At 45.1% G+C, this 16,898-nt stretch overlaps 1 protein-coding gene across 3 annotated transcripts in view; it reads left to right on the top strand.

Moving 5' to 3' along the window:
• LOC122943020 (serine/threonine-protein kinase TNNI3K) overlaps positions 1 to 16,898 on the top strand; it is a 228,599-nt gene that overhangs the window by 35,604 nt on the left and 176,097 nt on the right. For all 3 annotated transcript variants that reach the window (XM_044300379.1, XM_044300378.1, XM_044300377.1), the window contains one exon: positions 10,438 to 10,548. In XM_044300379.1, the coding sequence (XP_044156314.1) occupies positions 10,438 to 10,548 (111 nt within the window). The remainder of the gene's footprint in view (positions 1 to 10,437; positions 10,549 to 16,898) is intronic.

The following is a 16,898-nucleotide window of genomic DNA, read 5'->3' as shown; positions in this document are numbered from 1 at the left end:
AGGGGGGCGAGGGGGGGCAATTGCCCCCCCCAGGTCATTCCTTGCCCCCCCGGGTGCCCCCCCGCTGATTCGCTGAATATCGCTGACTCTAGCGCTAATCGCTGCTTGCTGCGCCGGCCGCCCGCACTGACAGAGAAGAGAACACACACAGATACGTAACATACAGTCAGTGCCAGTCCGTCGGCTATGGAGTGGAGTCACATGACAGATGGGGTGGTGCCGTGGTGGGGGCGGCGTTTGGACCCAGCGGACTCGCGGAGGCAGAGCGTGCAAGGCGCAGGCTGGGAGTGTGACAGCCGCAGAGACGAGTTGACGACTTGACGTCACGGTCGTCAACACGTAAAGCTGCGCTGCTGCGTGCCTGCCCACCCGCGCAAACGGACTTTGTAAATTGCTGCCGCCTGCCAGTGAGTACCTTGCCTTCCCTTCATGTTCTGCGTTCTCTCTGCTCCTGCTAAAAAGTTTTTAAAAAATGTACCCCTATACCCCCACTACCTCGCCTCATGGCCTGCCCTCCCATCTACTTGGTTTGCGCCCAGACCCTCCTCAACCTATCCCTGATGATATGGTTACCCCTATAACTTAGGGTATAATTGGTAGTACATTATACAAGGGTAATATGCCGCCTGCCAGGCTGCCAGTGAGTGCCTTGCCTTGCCTTCATGTTCTGACTCTGAGTTCTCTCTGCTCCTGCTAAAAAGTTTAAAACAAAAATGTACCCCTATACCCCCACTACCTCGCCTCATGGCCTGCCCTCCCTCCTGCTTGGTTTGTGCCCAGCCCCTCCTCAACCTGTCCTTGATGATATGGTTACCCCTATAACTTAGTTATATTACCCCTGTATAATGTACCCTGATACCCCTTAGTTATAATATAACCCATAATGTCCCCTGACTGATACCCCTCAGTTATATAACTGAGGGTAATCAGGGTACATTATACAGGGGGGTAATATAACTTATATTACCACCGTATAATGCCTGACAGGGCTCCTGAGTAACTTATATTACCCTTGTAAAATTATGTACCAGGATACCTCTTAGGCCTCATGCACACGACCGTTTTTTTTTTAGGGTCCGCAAAAACGGGGTCCGTAGGTCCGTGATCCGTGACCATTTTTTCGTCCGTGGGTCTTCCTTGTTTTTTGGAGGATCCACAGACATGAAAAAATGAAAAAAAAAAAAATCTAAGTCAAGTTTGCCATAGAAATGATAGGAAAAAACGGACACGGTTTACGGACACGGATGGCAATCTTGTGTGCATCCGTGATTTTTCACGGACCCATTGACTTGAATGGGTCCGTGAACCGTTGGCCGTGAAAAAAATAGGACAGGTCATATTTTTTTCACGGCCAGGAAACACGGATGCGGATGCCAAACGGTGCATTTTCAGATTTTTCAACGGACCCATTGAAAGTCAATGGGTCCGTGAAAAAAAACGGAAAACGGCACAACGGCCACGGATGCACACAACGGTCGTGTGCATGAGGCCTTAGTTATATGATCTCAGCGGGGTTATATAACTAAGGGGTATCAGGGTACGTTATTATACATGGGTAATATAACTCAGGAGGCCTATCGGGCATTATACGGTGGAAATATAGCTTACATTACCTCTGTATAATGTCCCATGATAGCCCTCCTCAGTTATATTACCCCTGTGTAATGTACCCTGATATCCCTTAGTTATATAATATAACTAAGGGGTAGCAGGGTGCATTATACAGGGGTAACCTAACTGAGGAGTGCTATCCTATCAGGGACGTAATACAGGGGTAATGTAAGCTGTATTACCTCTTTATAATGTCTGATAGCCCTCCTCAGTTATATTATACCCAATGTACCCTGATACCCCTTAATTATATTACCCCGGCATCAGGGGCGTAGCTGCAGGGGAAGCGGCTGCTTTAGTATTTTTCAGTAGTATGATTAGCTGGCGAAAATTATTAGTGCCCCCCCATTTTTGACTGTGTATCTTCTGTGCCCCCCCTATATATTGATCCTAGAGTCGCCACTGGTCACATCTAATACTTGTTGGAAATAACTATATGACAATATAGTGGCTTGTGATCCTATGTCAAGTAAACCCCTGATTGGCCCGATAAGTTCATCTTGTAGATAAGAATCAAGAAAATATTGGCCTTCAACCTGAAATAAATCACATAAGAAATTAGGGTTTTCATTTATTTGACACTTGTTAAGGATTTGTCCTTTCTGCAGCGTCGCAACCTCTTGTGAATTCTTGGAACTCCTGCGGCACGCAGGAGCAGTAGCAGCCCCCACCTTTGGGGAAAACTGAATCAAATCACGGCTTACAGACGGCAGCTCGCAACTGGACACAGAGATAATGGGATCACTCACTGGACAAGACACATTAGTGCCTGGATCAACATGGTTAGACTGCAAGATAGACATGTTAGACATATCCTCCTTGGCCTCAATTTTAGAGTCAAGAACGCTATGGGGCTGGGCTGGGACCTGCAGTTGCCCCTAAAAAAGACTGTTTTCCACTTGATCTGCCAACTGATCGAATCGATTGTTTGATTTGCGCACAGTTTGGACTTGTGGTGTGCCCTTATTAGAAGTGGGTGACCGACTTCTAGGTGAAGTAGGGGGTTCAGGCCTACTTTCCTTCTGTTGTCTGGGCCTGTTGTTCCAGCACCTGTATCCCTGGGGACCCCTATTGGGGTTCTGAGGTTTTGTTTTCTTGGGTCCTACCTGTTGTTGCTGGGTTTGTTGGACAGGTCCTGTAGACTGAGGGTACTTACGTGGCTGCGTTTCAAATTTGAAGCTAGGGTTTACCTTAGCTTCTTTTACGTTTTGTTCTGGGGACCTTTTGTATCTCCTCTCAACTGTAGCATGGCATTCACTGATATTATACAGTGAGGTGGCAGCCGTCACCAACCTGTCCAAGGGAGCTTTGAGATCAAGATCTCTAGCCAAGCTAAGCTTAATTTGCATGGGCATTACATCATAAAACAGTTGTTTGAACTCCTCAGATTCCCAGTTTGGGGATCTGTACGCCAACCCATAGGCATTTTTAATGATAGGGAGGAATTCCCTGGGACTTTGATTGGGTCTACATGTGAGTTTATAGATATCACGTTTTGCAGCAGTCACAGTACGGTAAGGGCCGAATTCTAATTTGACCTCGTGCAAAACATCCTGCCAATACTGAATTCCCCTCTCCCTAAGGCCTTTCACACTGGAGTGTGCGCCCCGTTGCCGATTGCAAACCGCATTTGCGGATCCGCAATACACGGGCGCCGTTCCGTGGGCATTTCACATCATGGATACGGACCCATTTACTTCAATGTGTCCGCAAATCCGGAGATGCAGAATAGTGCGGAACGGAACCCTACATAAGCACTACGGAGTGCTTCCGTGGGGTTTCTTCCTGTACATCCGTTCCACAAAAAGATAGAACATGTCCTATCTTTTTGCGGAACGGCCGGATCGCCGACCCATTGAAGTGAATGGGTCCGCGATACGCTGCAGGTGCCCCACGGACTGTGCTCGTGCATTGCGGGCCGCAGCACGGCCACGGGGCACACACGCCCATGTGAAAGAGGCCTACATGAAATAAAGTAGTTGCGATATTTACCATCAAATGCCTGTGGTAGCAATCTGATCCTGTCCGCATCAGAATACAATTTTAAAGAATCCATAGTGGACTGATACAGTTCTAAGTGATTGGCAATTTAAGGAGAACCCTTTTTAGCGAATTTGGGCACAGTGACATTTAGAAACTTAATGATACTCAAGGAGCTCTGATCCTTTTCTGAACACTGAGTATTTTTCTTTCTAGAGACCACCTCAGCATATGTCGGTCGTCTGAAACTCTCATCCCCCTGATGGGCAAACTCATGGCTGCATGGTAGGGAATGGATCACACGCTTTCCCACATCACTGTCACAATCACTCATGCTCCGCTCATTTCCATCAGACCCACTTGGAACAGATGACTTAATATGGAGGCAGCTAAGCGAGCCCAGAGTCGGGTATATAATCGGCAGGCTCGGGTCCAGATCTTTAACCCGGGTGATCAGGTTTTGGTTCTGGTGCCGACCATGGACAGTAAGTTCCTGGCTAGGTGGCAGGTGCCCTACGAGGTACTTGAGAAAATTTGAGATGTAAACCACAAGGTACACCAGCCAGGGCAGCAAAAGTCAGAGCAGGTTTATCATGGGAATTTACTCAAACCATAGAAAGATAGGGAAACCTGTACAGAAGACAGCCCGCGGCTGGGTTTTCTAGGAGAAGAGATACTGGCCCCTCTGTCTGATGCAAGAGAGGCGGCTGCCACAGTAAAAATTGCTGATGGCTTCTCCTCTAAACAGACTCAGGAGGCCAGGGAGTTCGTTAGTCGGAACAACGATGTGTTCTTGGACCTCCCTAGACGCACTTCCATAATCCAGCATGACATTGTCACTGAGCCTCAGGCAAAAGTCAGATTAAACCATACCGGGTACACCAAAGCTCGGCGACAAGCCATATCGGAAGAGGTGCAGCTAATGTTGCAGCTAGAAATCATTGAGGAGTCAAAAAGTGAGTGGGCCAGTCCTATACAGGGAGTGCAGAATTATTAGGCAAATTAGTATTTTGACCACATCATCCTCTTTATGCATATTGTCTTACTCCAAGCTGTATAGGCTCGAAAGCCTACTATCAATTAAGCATATTAGATGATGTGCATCTCTGTAATGAGAAGGGGTGTGGTCTAATGACATCAACACCCTATATCAGGTGTGCATAATTATTAGGCAACTTCCTTTCCTTTGGCAAAATGGGTCAAAAGAAGGACTTGACAGGCTCAGAAAAGTCAAAAATAGTGAGATATCTTGCAGAGGGATGCAGCACTTAAAATTGCAAAGCTTCTGAAGTGTGATCATCGAACAATCAAGCGTTTCATTCAAAATAGTCAACAGGGTCGCAAGAAGCGTGTGGAAAAACCAAGGTGCAAAATAACTGCCCATGAACTGAGAAAAGTCAAGCGTGCAGCTGCCAAGATGCCACTTGCCACCAGTTTGGCCATATTTCAGAGCTGCAACATCACTGGAGTGCCCAAAAGCACAAGCTGTGCAATACTCAGAGACATGGCCAAGGTAATAAAGGCTGAAAGACGACCACCACTGAACAAGACACACAAGCTGAAACGTCAAGACTGGGCCAAGAAATATCTCAAGACTGATTTTTCTAAGGTTTTATGGACTGATGAAATGAGAGTGAGTCTTGATGGGCCAGATGGATGGGCCCGTGGCTGGATTGGTAAAGGGCAGAGAGCTCCAGTCCGACTCAGACGCCAGCAAGGTGGAGGTGGAGTATTGGTTTGGGCTGGTATCATCAAAGATGAGCTTGTGGGGCCTTTTCGGGTTGAGGATGGAGTCAAGCTCAACTCCCAGTCCTACTGCCAGTTTCTGGAAGACACCTTCTTCAAGCAGTGGTACAGGAAGAAGTCTGCATCCTTCAAGAAAAACATGATTTTCATGCAGGACAATGCTCCATCACACGCGTCCAAGTACTCCACAGCGTGGCTGGCAAGAAAGGGTATAAAAGAAGAAAAACTAATGACATGGCCTCCTTGTTCACCTGATCTGAACCTCTTTGAGAACCTGTGGTCCATCATCAAATGTGAGATTTACAAGGAGGGAAAACAGTACACCTCTCTGAACAGTGTCTGGGAGGCTGTGGTTGCTGCTGCATGCAATGTTGATGGTGAACAGATCAAAACACTGACAGAATCCATGGATGGCAGGCTTTTGAGTGTCCTTGCAAAGAAAGGTGGCTATATTGGTCACTGATTTGTTTTTGTTTTGTTTTTGAATGTCAGAAATGTATATTTGTGACTGTTGAGATGTTATATTGGTTTCACTGGTAAAAATAAATAATTGAAATGGGTATATATTTGTTTTTTGTTAAGTTGCCTAATAATTATGCACAGTAATAGTCACCTGCACACACAGATATCCCCCTAAAATAGCTAAAACTAAAAACTACTTCCAAAAATATTCAGCTTTGATATTAATGAGTTTTTTTGGGTTCATTGAGAACATGGTTGTTGTTCAATAATAAAATTAATCCTCAAAAATACAACTTGCCTAATAATTCTGCACTCCCTGTAGTATTGATACCCAAGCCGGACGGGACGTTGTGGGTTTGTAACAACTTTCAAAAACGTAACAAGGTTTCCAAATTTGATGCGTATTCCATGCCCCGGGTGGATGAGCTCATCGAGAGGTTAGGACAAGCCCGGTATTTTTCTGTTTTGGACCTCACGAAAGGGTACTGGCAGGTGCCCTTAACGGAGGCTGTCAAAGAGAAAACTGCATTCATTAACCCTGAGGAGAGGTATCAATATAAGGTCTTACCCTTTGGTCTGCATGGCGCCCCCGCCACTTTTCAGAGACTAATGGACATCGTGCTTCATCCACATCGTCGGTACGCTTCGGCTTACCTGGGCGATATTGTCATCCACAGTACCAACAGGGTAAGTCACCTACCCAAAGTGCAGGCTGTAGTGGATTCCCTTCGGAAAGCTGGCCTAACCGCTAACCCCAAAAAATGTGCAATAGGGTTAGAAGAGACTAAGTACCTGGGATATGTCATTGGGCACGGAGTCATCAAACCCCAAGTGAACAAAATAGAGGCGATACGGAATTGTCCCCGACCTGTCACCACTAGGCAAATAAAGTCATTCCTGGCAATGGTGGGCTATTGTATGAGGTTTGTTCCCCACTTTGCTACTCTAGCTGTCCCTTGACAGGACTCTTGAAGGGACACAAGTCAATGATGGTTCACTGGGATGATTGGGCGGAAGAGGCTTTCTCTGCTTTGAAGTCAGCCTTGTGCGGGTCCCCTGTTTTGGTGACCGATGCCTCCGAAGTAGGCCTTGGTGCTGTACTGTCTCAGGAAGTCAACGGGTAGGAGCATCTCATTGTCTTCCTCAGCCATAAGCTCACCCCAGCCGAGACCCGGTATAGTATAGTGGAGAGAAAGTGCCTGGCCATCAAGTGGACACTAGAATCTCTCTGCTATTATTTATTGGGGAGAAAATTCCGCCTGGTGACTGACCACTCCCCTCTGAAGTGGATGAGCCAGGCTAAGGACAGAAATGTCCGGGTCACCCGATGGTTTCTCTCCCTACAAAACACAGGGAAGGCCAGTTACAGGGAAATGCAAATGCCCTGTCCCGGGTACACTGTCTGGCATGTGTTCACCCCCTCAGGGTTGAACAAATGGGGGGGGGGGGGTATGTGACACAGTGAGAGGTTTTGTCTGGGAAAACAGGTATTTTCCTCCCAGCATATGCTTCTGGTCTGATTTACAGCCAGGTGAGGTCAAGTACCGGACCGTATTTTAAGTTCCGGTCCGGGATTTGGCAGCACCTGGCTGTCCTTAAATAGGCAGCTGGGCTCAGAAGCGAGGTCTCTGTGTTGGGATCTGGGAGCCTTGTGTCTGGATAAAGGCTTGCTACCTGTTTGGTGTGAAAACAGGTTGGTGCTGCTATCAGCAAGGATTCTTTGAGGCAGAATTGCTGCATGGTGTTTATTAACACTAACACCGCAAGGTGACTTTTTGCTTGAATGTGACTGCTTGTTTTGTCACTTGCCTAAAGTGTGAAAAAAACACTGTTTGATCCAAAGGACTTGTTGTTGCCTCGATACTGCGTCCACTAATCCTGTGTACCAGAGCGAAACCCCACACTATGTACAAGAATATACTTACTATAATACTGCTCCTATGTACAAGAATATAACTACTATAATACTGCTCCTATGTACAAGAATATAACTACTATAATACTGCTCCTATGTACAAGAATATAACTATAATTAATTATACTAAGTCACAGGCCCTTAATATCTCTTGTCCACCCTCTTTTATCGACACGCTTAAAGGCTCCACTGCCTTTTCGTGGGCCCCTAAGTCAATCCCATTTCTGGGTACTAACATTTCAGCAAACCCAGAGGAGCTCTTCGAGCTGAATCAGGCCCCCTTGCTCAAATCCATTAGATCTCACCTACACTCTCTAAAGCTCCCGTTTATCTCATGGATAGGACGGAAGAATTACCTCAAAGCTTTTATTGTCCCCACACTTCCTATCTGGATACCCCGTTCCTTCTTTGTGGAGGTCCGCAGAGTCTTCTCAGCATTCGTGTGGTCAGGCAAGTCCCCTAGACTGGCGTATGCCATTCTCACTCGGGAGAGAAGGTTGGGTGGCTTCGGCCTACCTGACATGTACCTCTATTATAGGGCGTCTATGCTAAATAGAGCCCTTAGTCTCCTATCTTGGCGTCCCCCCGGCCTTGTCTCCCGACTGGAATGCAATATGCTCTCATACAATGATAAACTGGTTCTTTGGGGCTTACGTAAATGCACCGCCAATAATAAGTTTGCCTCGCCCTTATGGAAGGGTTTATTAACAGAGTGGTCCAAACTCTATAGCTCCTCTACTCTCCAGTTTCCTAGTTTGAACCTTCCTCTGCAACTGCTGCAGGCATATATTCATCCTACCATATCTAGGGCTTCGGGAATTTGGGCATTGTTATCCGGCCTCAAACTACAAGACATCACGACTGAATCAGGTGCTCTAGACTGGAGCAAAATAGACGCGATCTCGAGTGTTCAGAGCGCCTCTTTCCTGTCGGTCATGGCTTTCAAAAAAGATTTGACGGGCTTAACAGCGCTCCCTAGGCCCACTACGGATCCCTCGTGGTTAGAAGGGAAACTCTCTAACACTACTCGCCCAAATAGACCTCTCTCCACTTTTTACAAGGAGCTGCTCTCCTCCACGCCTCCAGATCTGTGGTATCTAGCTGCCTGGGAAAAAGAATTGTCCATAACACTATCGGAACCTGAGAAAGCGTTTATCCTCACACACTCGCACGGATTCAACCGCTGCATTACGATTCAAGCTAACTCTTATAAATTACTTACAAGATGGTACAAAACGCCTGAATTCCTTCACAAGCTTAATCCCGCTATCCCAGACAATTGCTGGAGGTGTGGAGGAGGTCCTGGTTCCTTATCTCACATCTGGTGGAGTTGCGAGAAGATCAAGCGTTTTTGGGTTGAAGTGGCGGCAGCTATTAATAAGATATGCAATACTCAGGTTAAGTTAGATGCAAAGCTTCTGTTACTTTGGTGCCCTAATAGCACGCTTACCCCTTCAAAGTCAAACCTACCCACCATGCTTATAACAGCGGCCCGACTACTGGTCCCTCTCCTCTGGAAGAATGACGCGGCCCCTTCGCAGGTGATGTGGACCGAGAAAATTGATCAAATATTCCGATTTGAGGAGCTAGCCCACTGGGAAAACCACTCTAGGGCGGCATTTCTCAAAATATGGTCCCCCTGGAAGCAATATCGCAAATTCTAGGCTGTGTCCTGACAAACCTTATAATACATGATTGACTTATAATACATGATATAATGCATGATTGACATCTACCTGACCCTATCCCCCCCCCCCCCCCCCTTCTCCGGTTCCATCTTCCCCTTGTCTTGTCGACCCCCCCCCCCCCCCACCACCACCACCAGATATCTGTTTACACAGGTTATTAATGTTGGAGTTATGTATGCCTTCGTTGGGATATACTGTATATGCTGATTACGCTTATACCCAGCTGCGTCTGGTACATGAGATGTATGTTCTTTTACATAACTTTGTGCCTTTTTCAAATAAAAAGAAATTTGACAAGAATATAACTATAATATTACTGTCTCCCAGGGGCATTGCTAGGCTTGTAGATTTGGGGCTTGGGCCCCGAACTACAAGCACATTTCCCCGAATTTCTGGCCAATAGCTGTATTTTTCACTACAATGGCAGCTTGTTTTTATGGTTATTTTGAGCCAGCAGTGCGGGGCTGCAGTGGGGCCCCAAATGACATCAGCCAGGCGCACATTAAACTTGTAACGAGGGACTCCATTGTGTGCCTGGCTGAAGTGCAGTTAGACCGTCCAGCAGCCCCCGCACTGGTGTCTCAGTATCAGAGCAGAAGAGGGGCTTGTGTTTAGTACTGCCCCTCACTCAGGCCTGGCAGCAGAGGACCAGACCCAACCCTGCAGGAGATTCACACAGGACAAGCAGATTTCGGAGCTGACAATATGGAACAGCAGAGAGGTGTGTTACCACTGCAGGACAGCTTCATGTAAGTTAACCACCGTCCATGTATAGCATAGGGTTGGGAATTGGTCGATGGGGAACTCGCTCATTTGTTCACGGCTTTGGTGACTGTTACTTTTCGCTGTATGTTCTCTTTTGTATGTCTTATGTATACCTTTTATCTCTCTTATCTCTCTTTTATCATAGTTTAGTAAACTTTTATGCACCTAGGTCATGTTAAGTCTATCTTTTCCCGTACCTCAGAATTCACGGTAATACAATGTTTCAATTGTATTGAAATAATGCAATGAAATATCTTTTTCACATTTTAGGACAACTCGGAGATACTTACGGCATTACTACACGGTGGAGCAGATATTCAGCAGGTTGGCTATGGCGCACTCACCGCACTGCACATTGCAACGATTGCGGGAAATCACGAGGTGATTCATTATTTCATTGTCATTGATAATTGATCCAGTGGCCCCTATTTTCATATATCAGGAGGAAAGGACAGAGCGATGGTCGCTCATGTGTGGGATATTGAGGTTTCTATGTGCGTACTTGCCTTCCATACATTATAAGACAGTGTTTCATGTCTTCACCATTTCAGTATCTCTGCTTGCTAACAGTGAATGGGTGCATAAATCCTGTATTTCAGACTGTTTCTAGGTTGTCTAGACTGGCAGATCCGTAGTCTGTTGGCCTGTATACTTTTTCTTAGTCTCTTTTTTTCTAATCTGTTTTCATTTTCTGATTTTAGATTTATTTATTCTATTTCCTGAACATGATTTTGGGGGGTGGCCATCTTGCCTGAGCATTTAGAAAGCATTATGAGAATTGCTTTACACCAGCTCCATGGGCCATAGACACGATGGTCAGGAGGGGACCTTGTTGACTCCTATGGGAAAGTTCCAGTGCAAAAACTGCAGGATTTTATGGGTTTTGTTTAAATATTTACCTTGAAAATTAAAAATACGATCATCAAAAATTCTTTCAAAACATTTTAACCATAAAAACGTGATATAAACAGTAGGTCATTTTCTGATGACACTAGGAATGAGCGAATCATTGAATCATGAAACATCCGAAGTCGATTTGCATAATACTTCGTTTGAATACTATACGGAGCAATACTGTACAGTATTAGAATGTATTGGCCCTATGAGCCGAGGTTATTACTTTGCCAAGTCCTGCAAGACTTTGCATAATAACTTCATAAATTAATTTCTACTGTAAAAAAACATTTCCCGAAATCGGGTTCGGTTCCAAGTGTTTTTTTACAGAAGAAATTAATTTATAAAGTTATTATGTGAAGTCTCGCAAGACTTTGCGAAGTAATAGCTTGGGCTCATAGGAGCCAATACAGTCTAATACTGTACGGAGTGCTTGCTCCGTACAGTATTCAAACAAAGTATTATGTGATAATTTGCTCATCCCTAGGTGACACATTCCCTTTATTCCGTTTGCTACCAGCGCGGTACATGTATGGCGCTGGAGCATGTGTAAACATGGCGCCCGCTTGCACGTGCAGTGGGCGGCATGGCCGTTTCAAACAGTAGAGACCTGCGGCTAATTACCGTGACCGGCAATAATGCTGATCGCGGTAATTAAATGCTTTAGATGCCGTAACCAAGTGAGATCAGGGTATCTAAATGTGCAAAAACTCGGAAGCTCGTGCTTACGGGCTTCCTACCGATGCCCTGTGTGGCCAATTGGGGCATCGGTAATCGCGCTGAACACTTTCAGCCTCGCTGACAAGGCTGAAAGTGTTCATGCTGCAATTCTTATTTTATTTAGGATTAGAAATGAGCAATATTGAGTTTAAATTGCATTTTAAAAATCCCTGATAGAACAAAATAAAAAATTCTAAAACATAATTTATAGGCTCATATATGAGCCACAAAATCATCACCAAAAAAATGTTAAAAATATATAAAAAATCAAAAATATAAAAGTTTAAATCACCCCCCTTTCCGTATAATTAAAAAATAAATACCTAAATAACAATAAATATAAACATCATGGGTATCACCGCGACCGAAAATGCCCATACTATTTAAATAGAAAAAAAAATATTCCAATACGGCGAATGGCGTAATGGAAAAAAGGGTCAAAAATATATAGATTGTAAGCCCTCTCTCCTTCTGTACCAGTTTGTAACTCGTCTTGTTCATGCTTAGTGCAATTGTCTGTATTATGTTTGTGCACCGCTTGTCATATGTACAGCGCTATGGAATGAATGGTGCTTTAATAATAAATAATAATGATAATAATAAATGGCCGATTTGCCATTTTTTTATTGCTTCTCTTACCCCCAAAAAATTAATAAAATGTGATCGAAAAGTCACACACAATAAAAAATGGTATCAATAAAAACTACAGATTGTTCAACAAAAAATGAGCCTCTAAACAGCTCAGTAGATATAAGTATAAAAAAGTTATGGGGGTCAGAATATGGTGATGTAATTTTTTTTTTTAATTATCAAAGTTTTAATTTATTCTTACACTATTTAGACATAAAGAACCTATACATATGGGGTATCGTTGTAATCGTACTGACCCAGAGAATGAGATGCATGGGTCAGTTTTGCCATTAATGAAATGCCGTGGGAACAAAACCCATAAAACGGTGGAGGAATTGCGTTCTTTTCCAATTCCATTTTTTTACCGCTTCACACTACATTTTATGCCATAATTAATGGCGGCATTAGAAAGTACAACCTGTCCCGCAAAAAAATAAGCCCTCATACAGCTATGTGACTGGAAATATAAAAAAAGTTATGGCTCAAACAAAATAGGGAAGAAAAATGAAAATGCAAAAACGAAAAAACCTCCGTTATCCTAAGGGTTAAACTTTATCCTTTACTTAAAGAGATTTTCCAACTATTGTTTACTTGGAGGAGAAAGCAGAGGAAACAATTGTAGCGCAGTTACTTCTTTAAAAAAGGGTCAGTCAGTGCCACGTCTCGTGACTTATGTCATGTCTCGTGTCATGCGTTGTCACCTCAGCGTGTGTTTGTATTTATGAGTACTGTGTGTCCATTAAAACTGATGCTGATACAACCACAAGAGGGGCCCCAACCCAGATATTTTTACGCTCATTCTATTAAAGGGGACCTACAGGATTAGGAAATCATGATTGTTTTCTTCCTGAAACAGCGCCACATAGGTTGCATGTGGTATTGCAGTTCAGTACCATTTACTTCAATGGAGTGATGCCGCAGTACCATACCCAACCTGTGGACAGGTGTGGCGCCGTGTTAAGGAGAAACCACCATAATCTTCCAATCCTGTACAACCCCCTATCTTATCCCATGATTGATATAAAAAAAATGAGAATCAGACATCATATAGTACATGACAATCTCTTTCTAACAAAGCCAGAACCAGCCCTGTACCTCACATGGATCCAGAGATCTCCCCATTCATTGCTGCAGCTCAGAGGTTGTGTCCTTTCCGGAACTGTGGCTGGTGGCCTTTGAAGATTTAAACTGAGCATGTGCGACCACCTCAGTGAGATGGACAAGAAATAAGGAAAAGAACAACAGGTGGCGCTATACAGGGAGTGCAGAATTATTAGGCAAGTTGTATTTTTGAGGATTAATTTTATTATTGAACAACAACCATGTTCTCAATGAACCCAAAAAACTCATTAATATCAAAGCTGAATATTTTTGGAAGTAGTTTTTAGTTTGTTTTTAGTTTTAGCTATTTTAGGGGGATATCTGTGTGTGCAGGTGACTATTACTGTGCATAATTATTAGGCAACTTAACAAAAAACTAATATATACCCATTTCAATTATTTATTTTTACCAGTGAAACCAATATAACATCTCAACATTCACAAATATACATTTCTGACATTCAAAAGCAAAACAAAAACAAATCAGTGACCAATATAGCCACCTTTCTTTGCAAGGACACTCAAAAGCATGCCATCCATGGATTCTGTCAGTGTTTTGATCTGTTCACCATCAACATTGTGTGCAGCAGCAACCACAGCCTCCCAGACACTGTTCAGAGAGGTGGACTGTTTTCCCTCCTTGTAAATCTCACATTTGATGATGGACCACAGGTTCTCAATGGGGTTCAGATCAGGTGAACAAGGAGGCCATGTCATTAGATTTTCTTCTTTTATACCCTTTCTTGCCAGCCACGCTGTGGAGTACTTGGACGCGTGTGATGGAGCATTGTCCTGCATGAAAATCATGTTTTTCTTGAAGGATGCAGACTTCTTCCTGTACCACTGCTTGAAGAAGGTGTCTTCCAGAAACTGGCAGTAGGACTAGGAGTTGAGCTTGACTCCATCCTCAACCCGAAAAGGCCCCACAAGCTCATCTTTGATGATACCAGCCCAAACCAGTACTCCACCTCCACCTTGCTGGCATCTGAGTCGGACTGGAGCTCTCTGCCCTTTACCAATCCAGCCACGGGCCCATCCATCTGGCCCATCAAGACTCACTCTCATTTCATCAGTCCATAAAACCTTAGAAAAATCAGTCTTGAGATATTTCTTGGCCCAGTCTTGACGTTTCAGCTTGTGTGTCTTGTTCAGTGGTGGTCGTCTTTCAGCCTTTCTTACCTTGGCCATGTCTCTGAGTATTGCACACCTTGTGCTTTTGGGCACTCCAGTGATGTTGCAGCTCTGAAATATGGCCAAACTGGTGGCAAGTGGCATCTTGGCAGCTGCACACTTGACTTTTCTCAGTTCATGGGCAGTTATTTTGCGCCTTGGTTTTTCCACACGCTTCTTGCGACCCTGTTGACTATTTTGAATGAAACGCTTGATTGTTCGATGATTACGCTTCAGAAGTAGAGTTGAGCGAACACCTGGATGTTCGGGTTCGAGAAGTTCGGCCGAACATCCCGGAAATGTTCGGGTTCGGGATCCGAACCCGATCCGAACTTCGTCCCGAACCCGAACCCCATTGAAGTCAATGGGGACCCGAACTTTTCGGCACTAAAAAGGCTGTAAAACAGCCCAGGAAAGAGCTAGAGGGCTGCAAAAGGCAGCAACATGTAGGTAAATCCCCTGCAAACAAATGTGGATAGGGAAATGAATTAAAATAAAAATTAAATAAATAAAAATTAACCAAAATCAATTGGAGAGAGGTCCCATAGCAGAGAATCTGGCTTCACGTCACCCACCACTGTAAGAGTCCATTTTCATAAATTTAGGCCCAGCACCCAGGCAGAGGAGAGAGGTCCCGTAACAGAGAATCTGGCTTCATGTCAGCAGAGAATTAGTCTGCATGTCATAGCAGAGAATGAGGCTTCACGTCAGCCACCACTGCAACAGTCCATTGGCATATATTTAGGCCCAGCACCCAGGCAGAGGAGGGAGGTCCCGTAACAGAGAATCTGGCTTCATGTCAGCAGAGAATCAGTCTGCATGTCATAGCAGAGAATGAGGCTTCACGTCAGCCACCACTGCAACAGTCCATTGGCATATATTTAGGCCCAGCACCCAGGCAGAGGAGGGAGGTCCCGTAACAGAGAATCTGTCTTCATGTCAGCAGAGAATCAGTCTGCATGTCATAGCAGAGAATGAGGCTTCACGTCAGCCACCACTGCAACAGTCCATTGGCATATATTTAGGCCCAGCACACACACAGGCAGAGGAGGGAGGTCCCGTAACAGACAATCTGGCTTCATGTCAGCAGAGAATCAGTCTGCATGTCATAGCAGAGAATGAGGCTTCACGTCAGCCACCACTGCAACAGTCCATTGGCATATATTTAGGCCCAGCACACACACAGGCAGAGGAGAGAGGTCCCGTAACAGAGAATCTGGCTTCATGTCAGCAGAGAATCAGTCTGCATGTCATAGCAGAGAATGAGGCTTCACGTCACCCACCACTGCAACAGTCCATTGGCATATATTTAGGCCCAGCACCCAGGCAGAGGAGGGAGGTCTCGTAACAGAGAATCTGTCTTCATGTCAGCAGAGAATCAGTCTGCATGTCATAGCAGAGAATGAGGCTTCACGTCAGCCACCACTGCAACAGTCCATTGTCAGATATTTAGGCCCAGCACACAGGCAGAGGAGAGAGGTCCGGTAACAGACAATCTGGCTTCATGTCGGCAGAGAATCAGTCTGCATGTCATAGCAGAGAATCAGGCTTCACGTCACCCAACATTGGAACAGTCCATTGGCATATATTTAGGCCCCGGCACCCAGACACAGGAGAGGTTCATTCAACTTTGGGTAGCCTCGCAATATAATGGTAAAATGAAAATAAAAATAGGATTGAATGAGGAAGTGCCCTGGAGTCCAATAATATATGGTTAAGGGGAGGTAGTTAATGTCTAATCTGGACAAGGGACGGACAGATCCTGTGGGATCCATGCCTGGTTCATTTTTATGAACGTCAGCTTGTCCACATTGGCTGTAGACAGGCGGCTGCGTTTGTCTGTAATGACGCCCCCTGCCGTGCTGAATACACGTTCAGACAAAACGCTGGCCGCCGGGCAGGCCAGCACCTCCAAGGCATAAAAGGCTAGCTCTGGCCACGTGGACAATTTAGAGACCCAGAAGTTGAATGGGGCCGAACCATCAGTCAGTACGTGGAGGGGTGTGCACACGTACTGTTCCACCATGTTAGTGAAATGTTGCCTCCTGCTAACACGTTGCGTATCAGGTGGTGGTGCAGTTAGCTGTGGCGTGTTGACAAAAGTTTTCCACATCTCTGCCATGCTAACCCTGCCCTCAAAGGAGCTGGCATTGACACAGCTGCCTTGGCGACCTCTTGCTCCTCCTCTGCCTTGGCCTTGGGCTTCCACTTGTTCC

Source organism: Bufo gargarizans, chromosome 7 (assembly GCF_014858855.1).
Source record: "Bufo gargarizans isolate SCDJY-AF-19 chromosome 7, ASM1485885v1, whole genome shotgun sequence".
Taxonomy (NCBI): Eukaryota; Metazoa; Chordata; class Amphibia; order Anura; family Bufonidae; genus Bufo; species Bufo gargarizans.
Note: the sequence above shows the minus strand (reverse complement) of the source record. Positions and strands in the feature narration are given on the sequence as shown.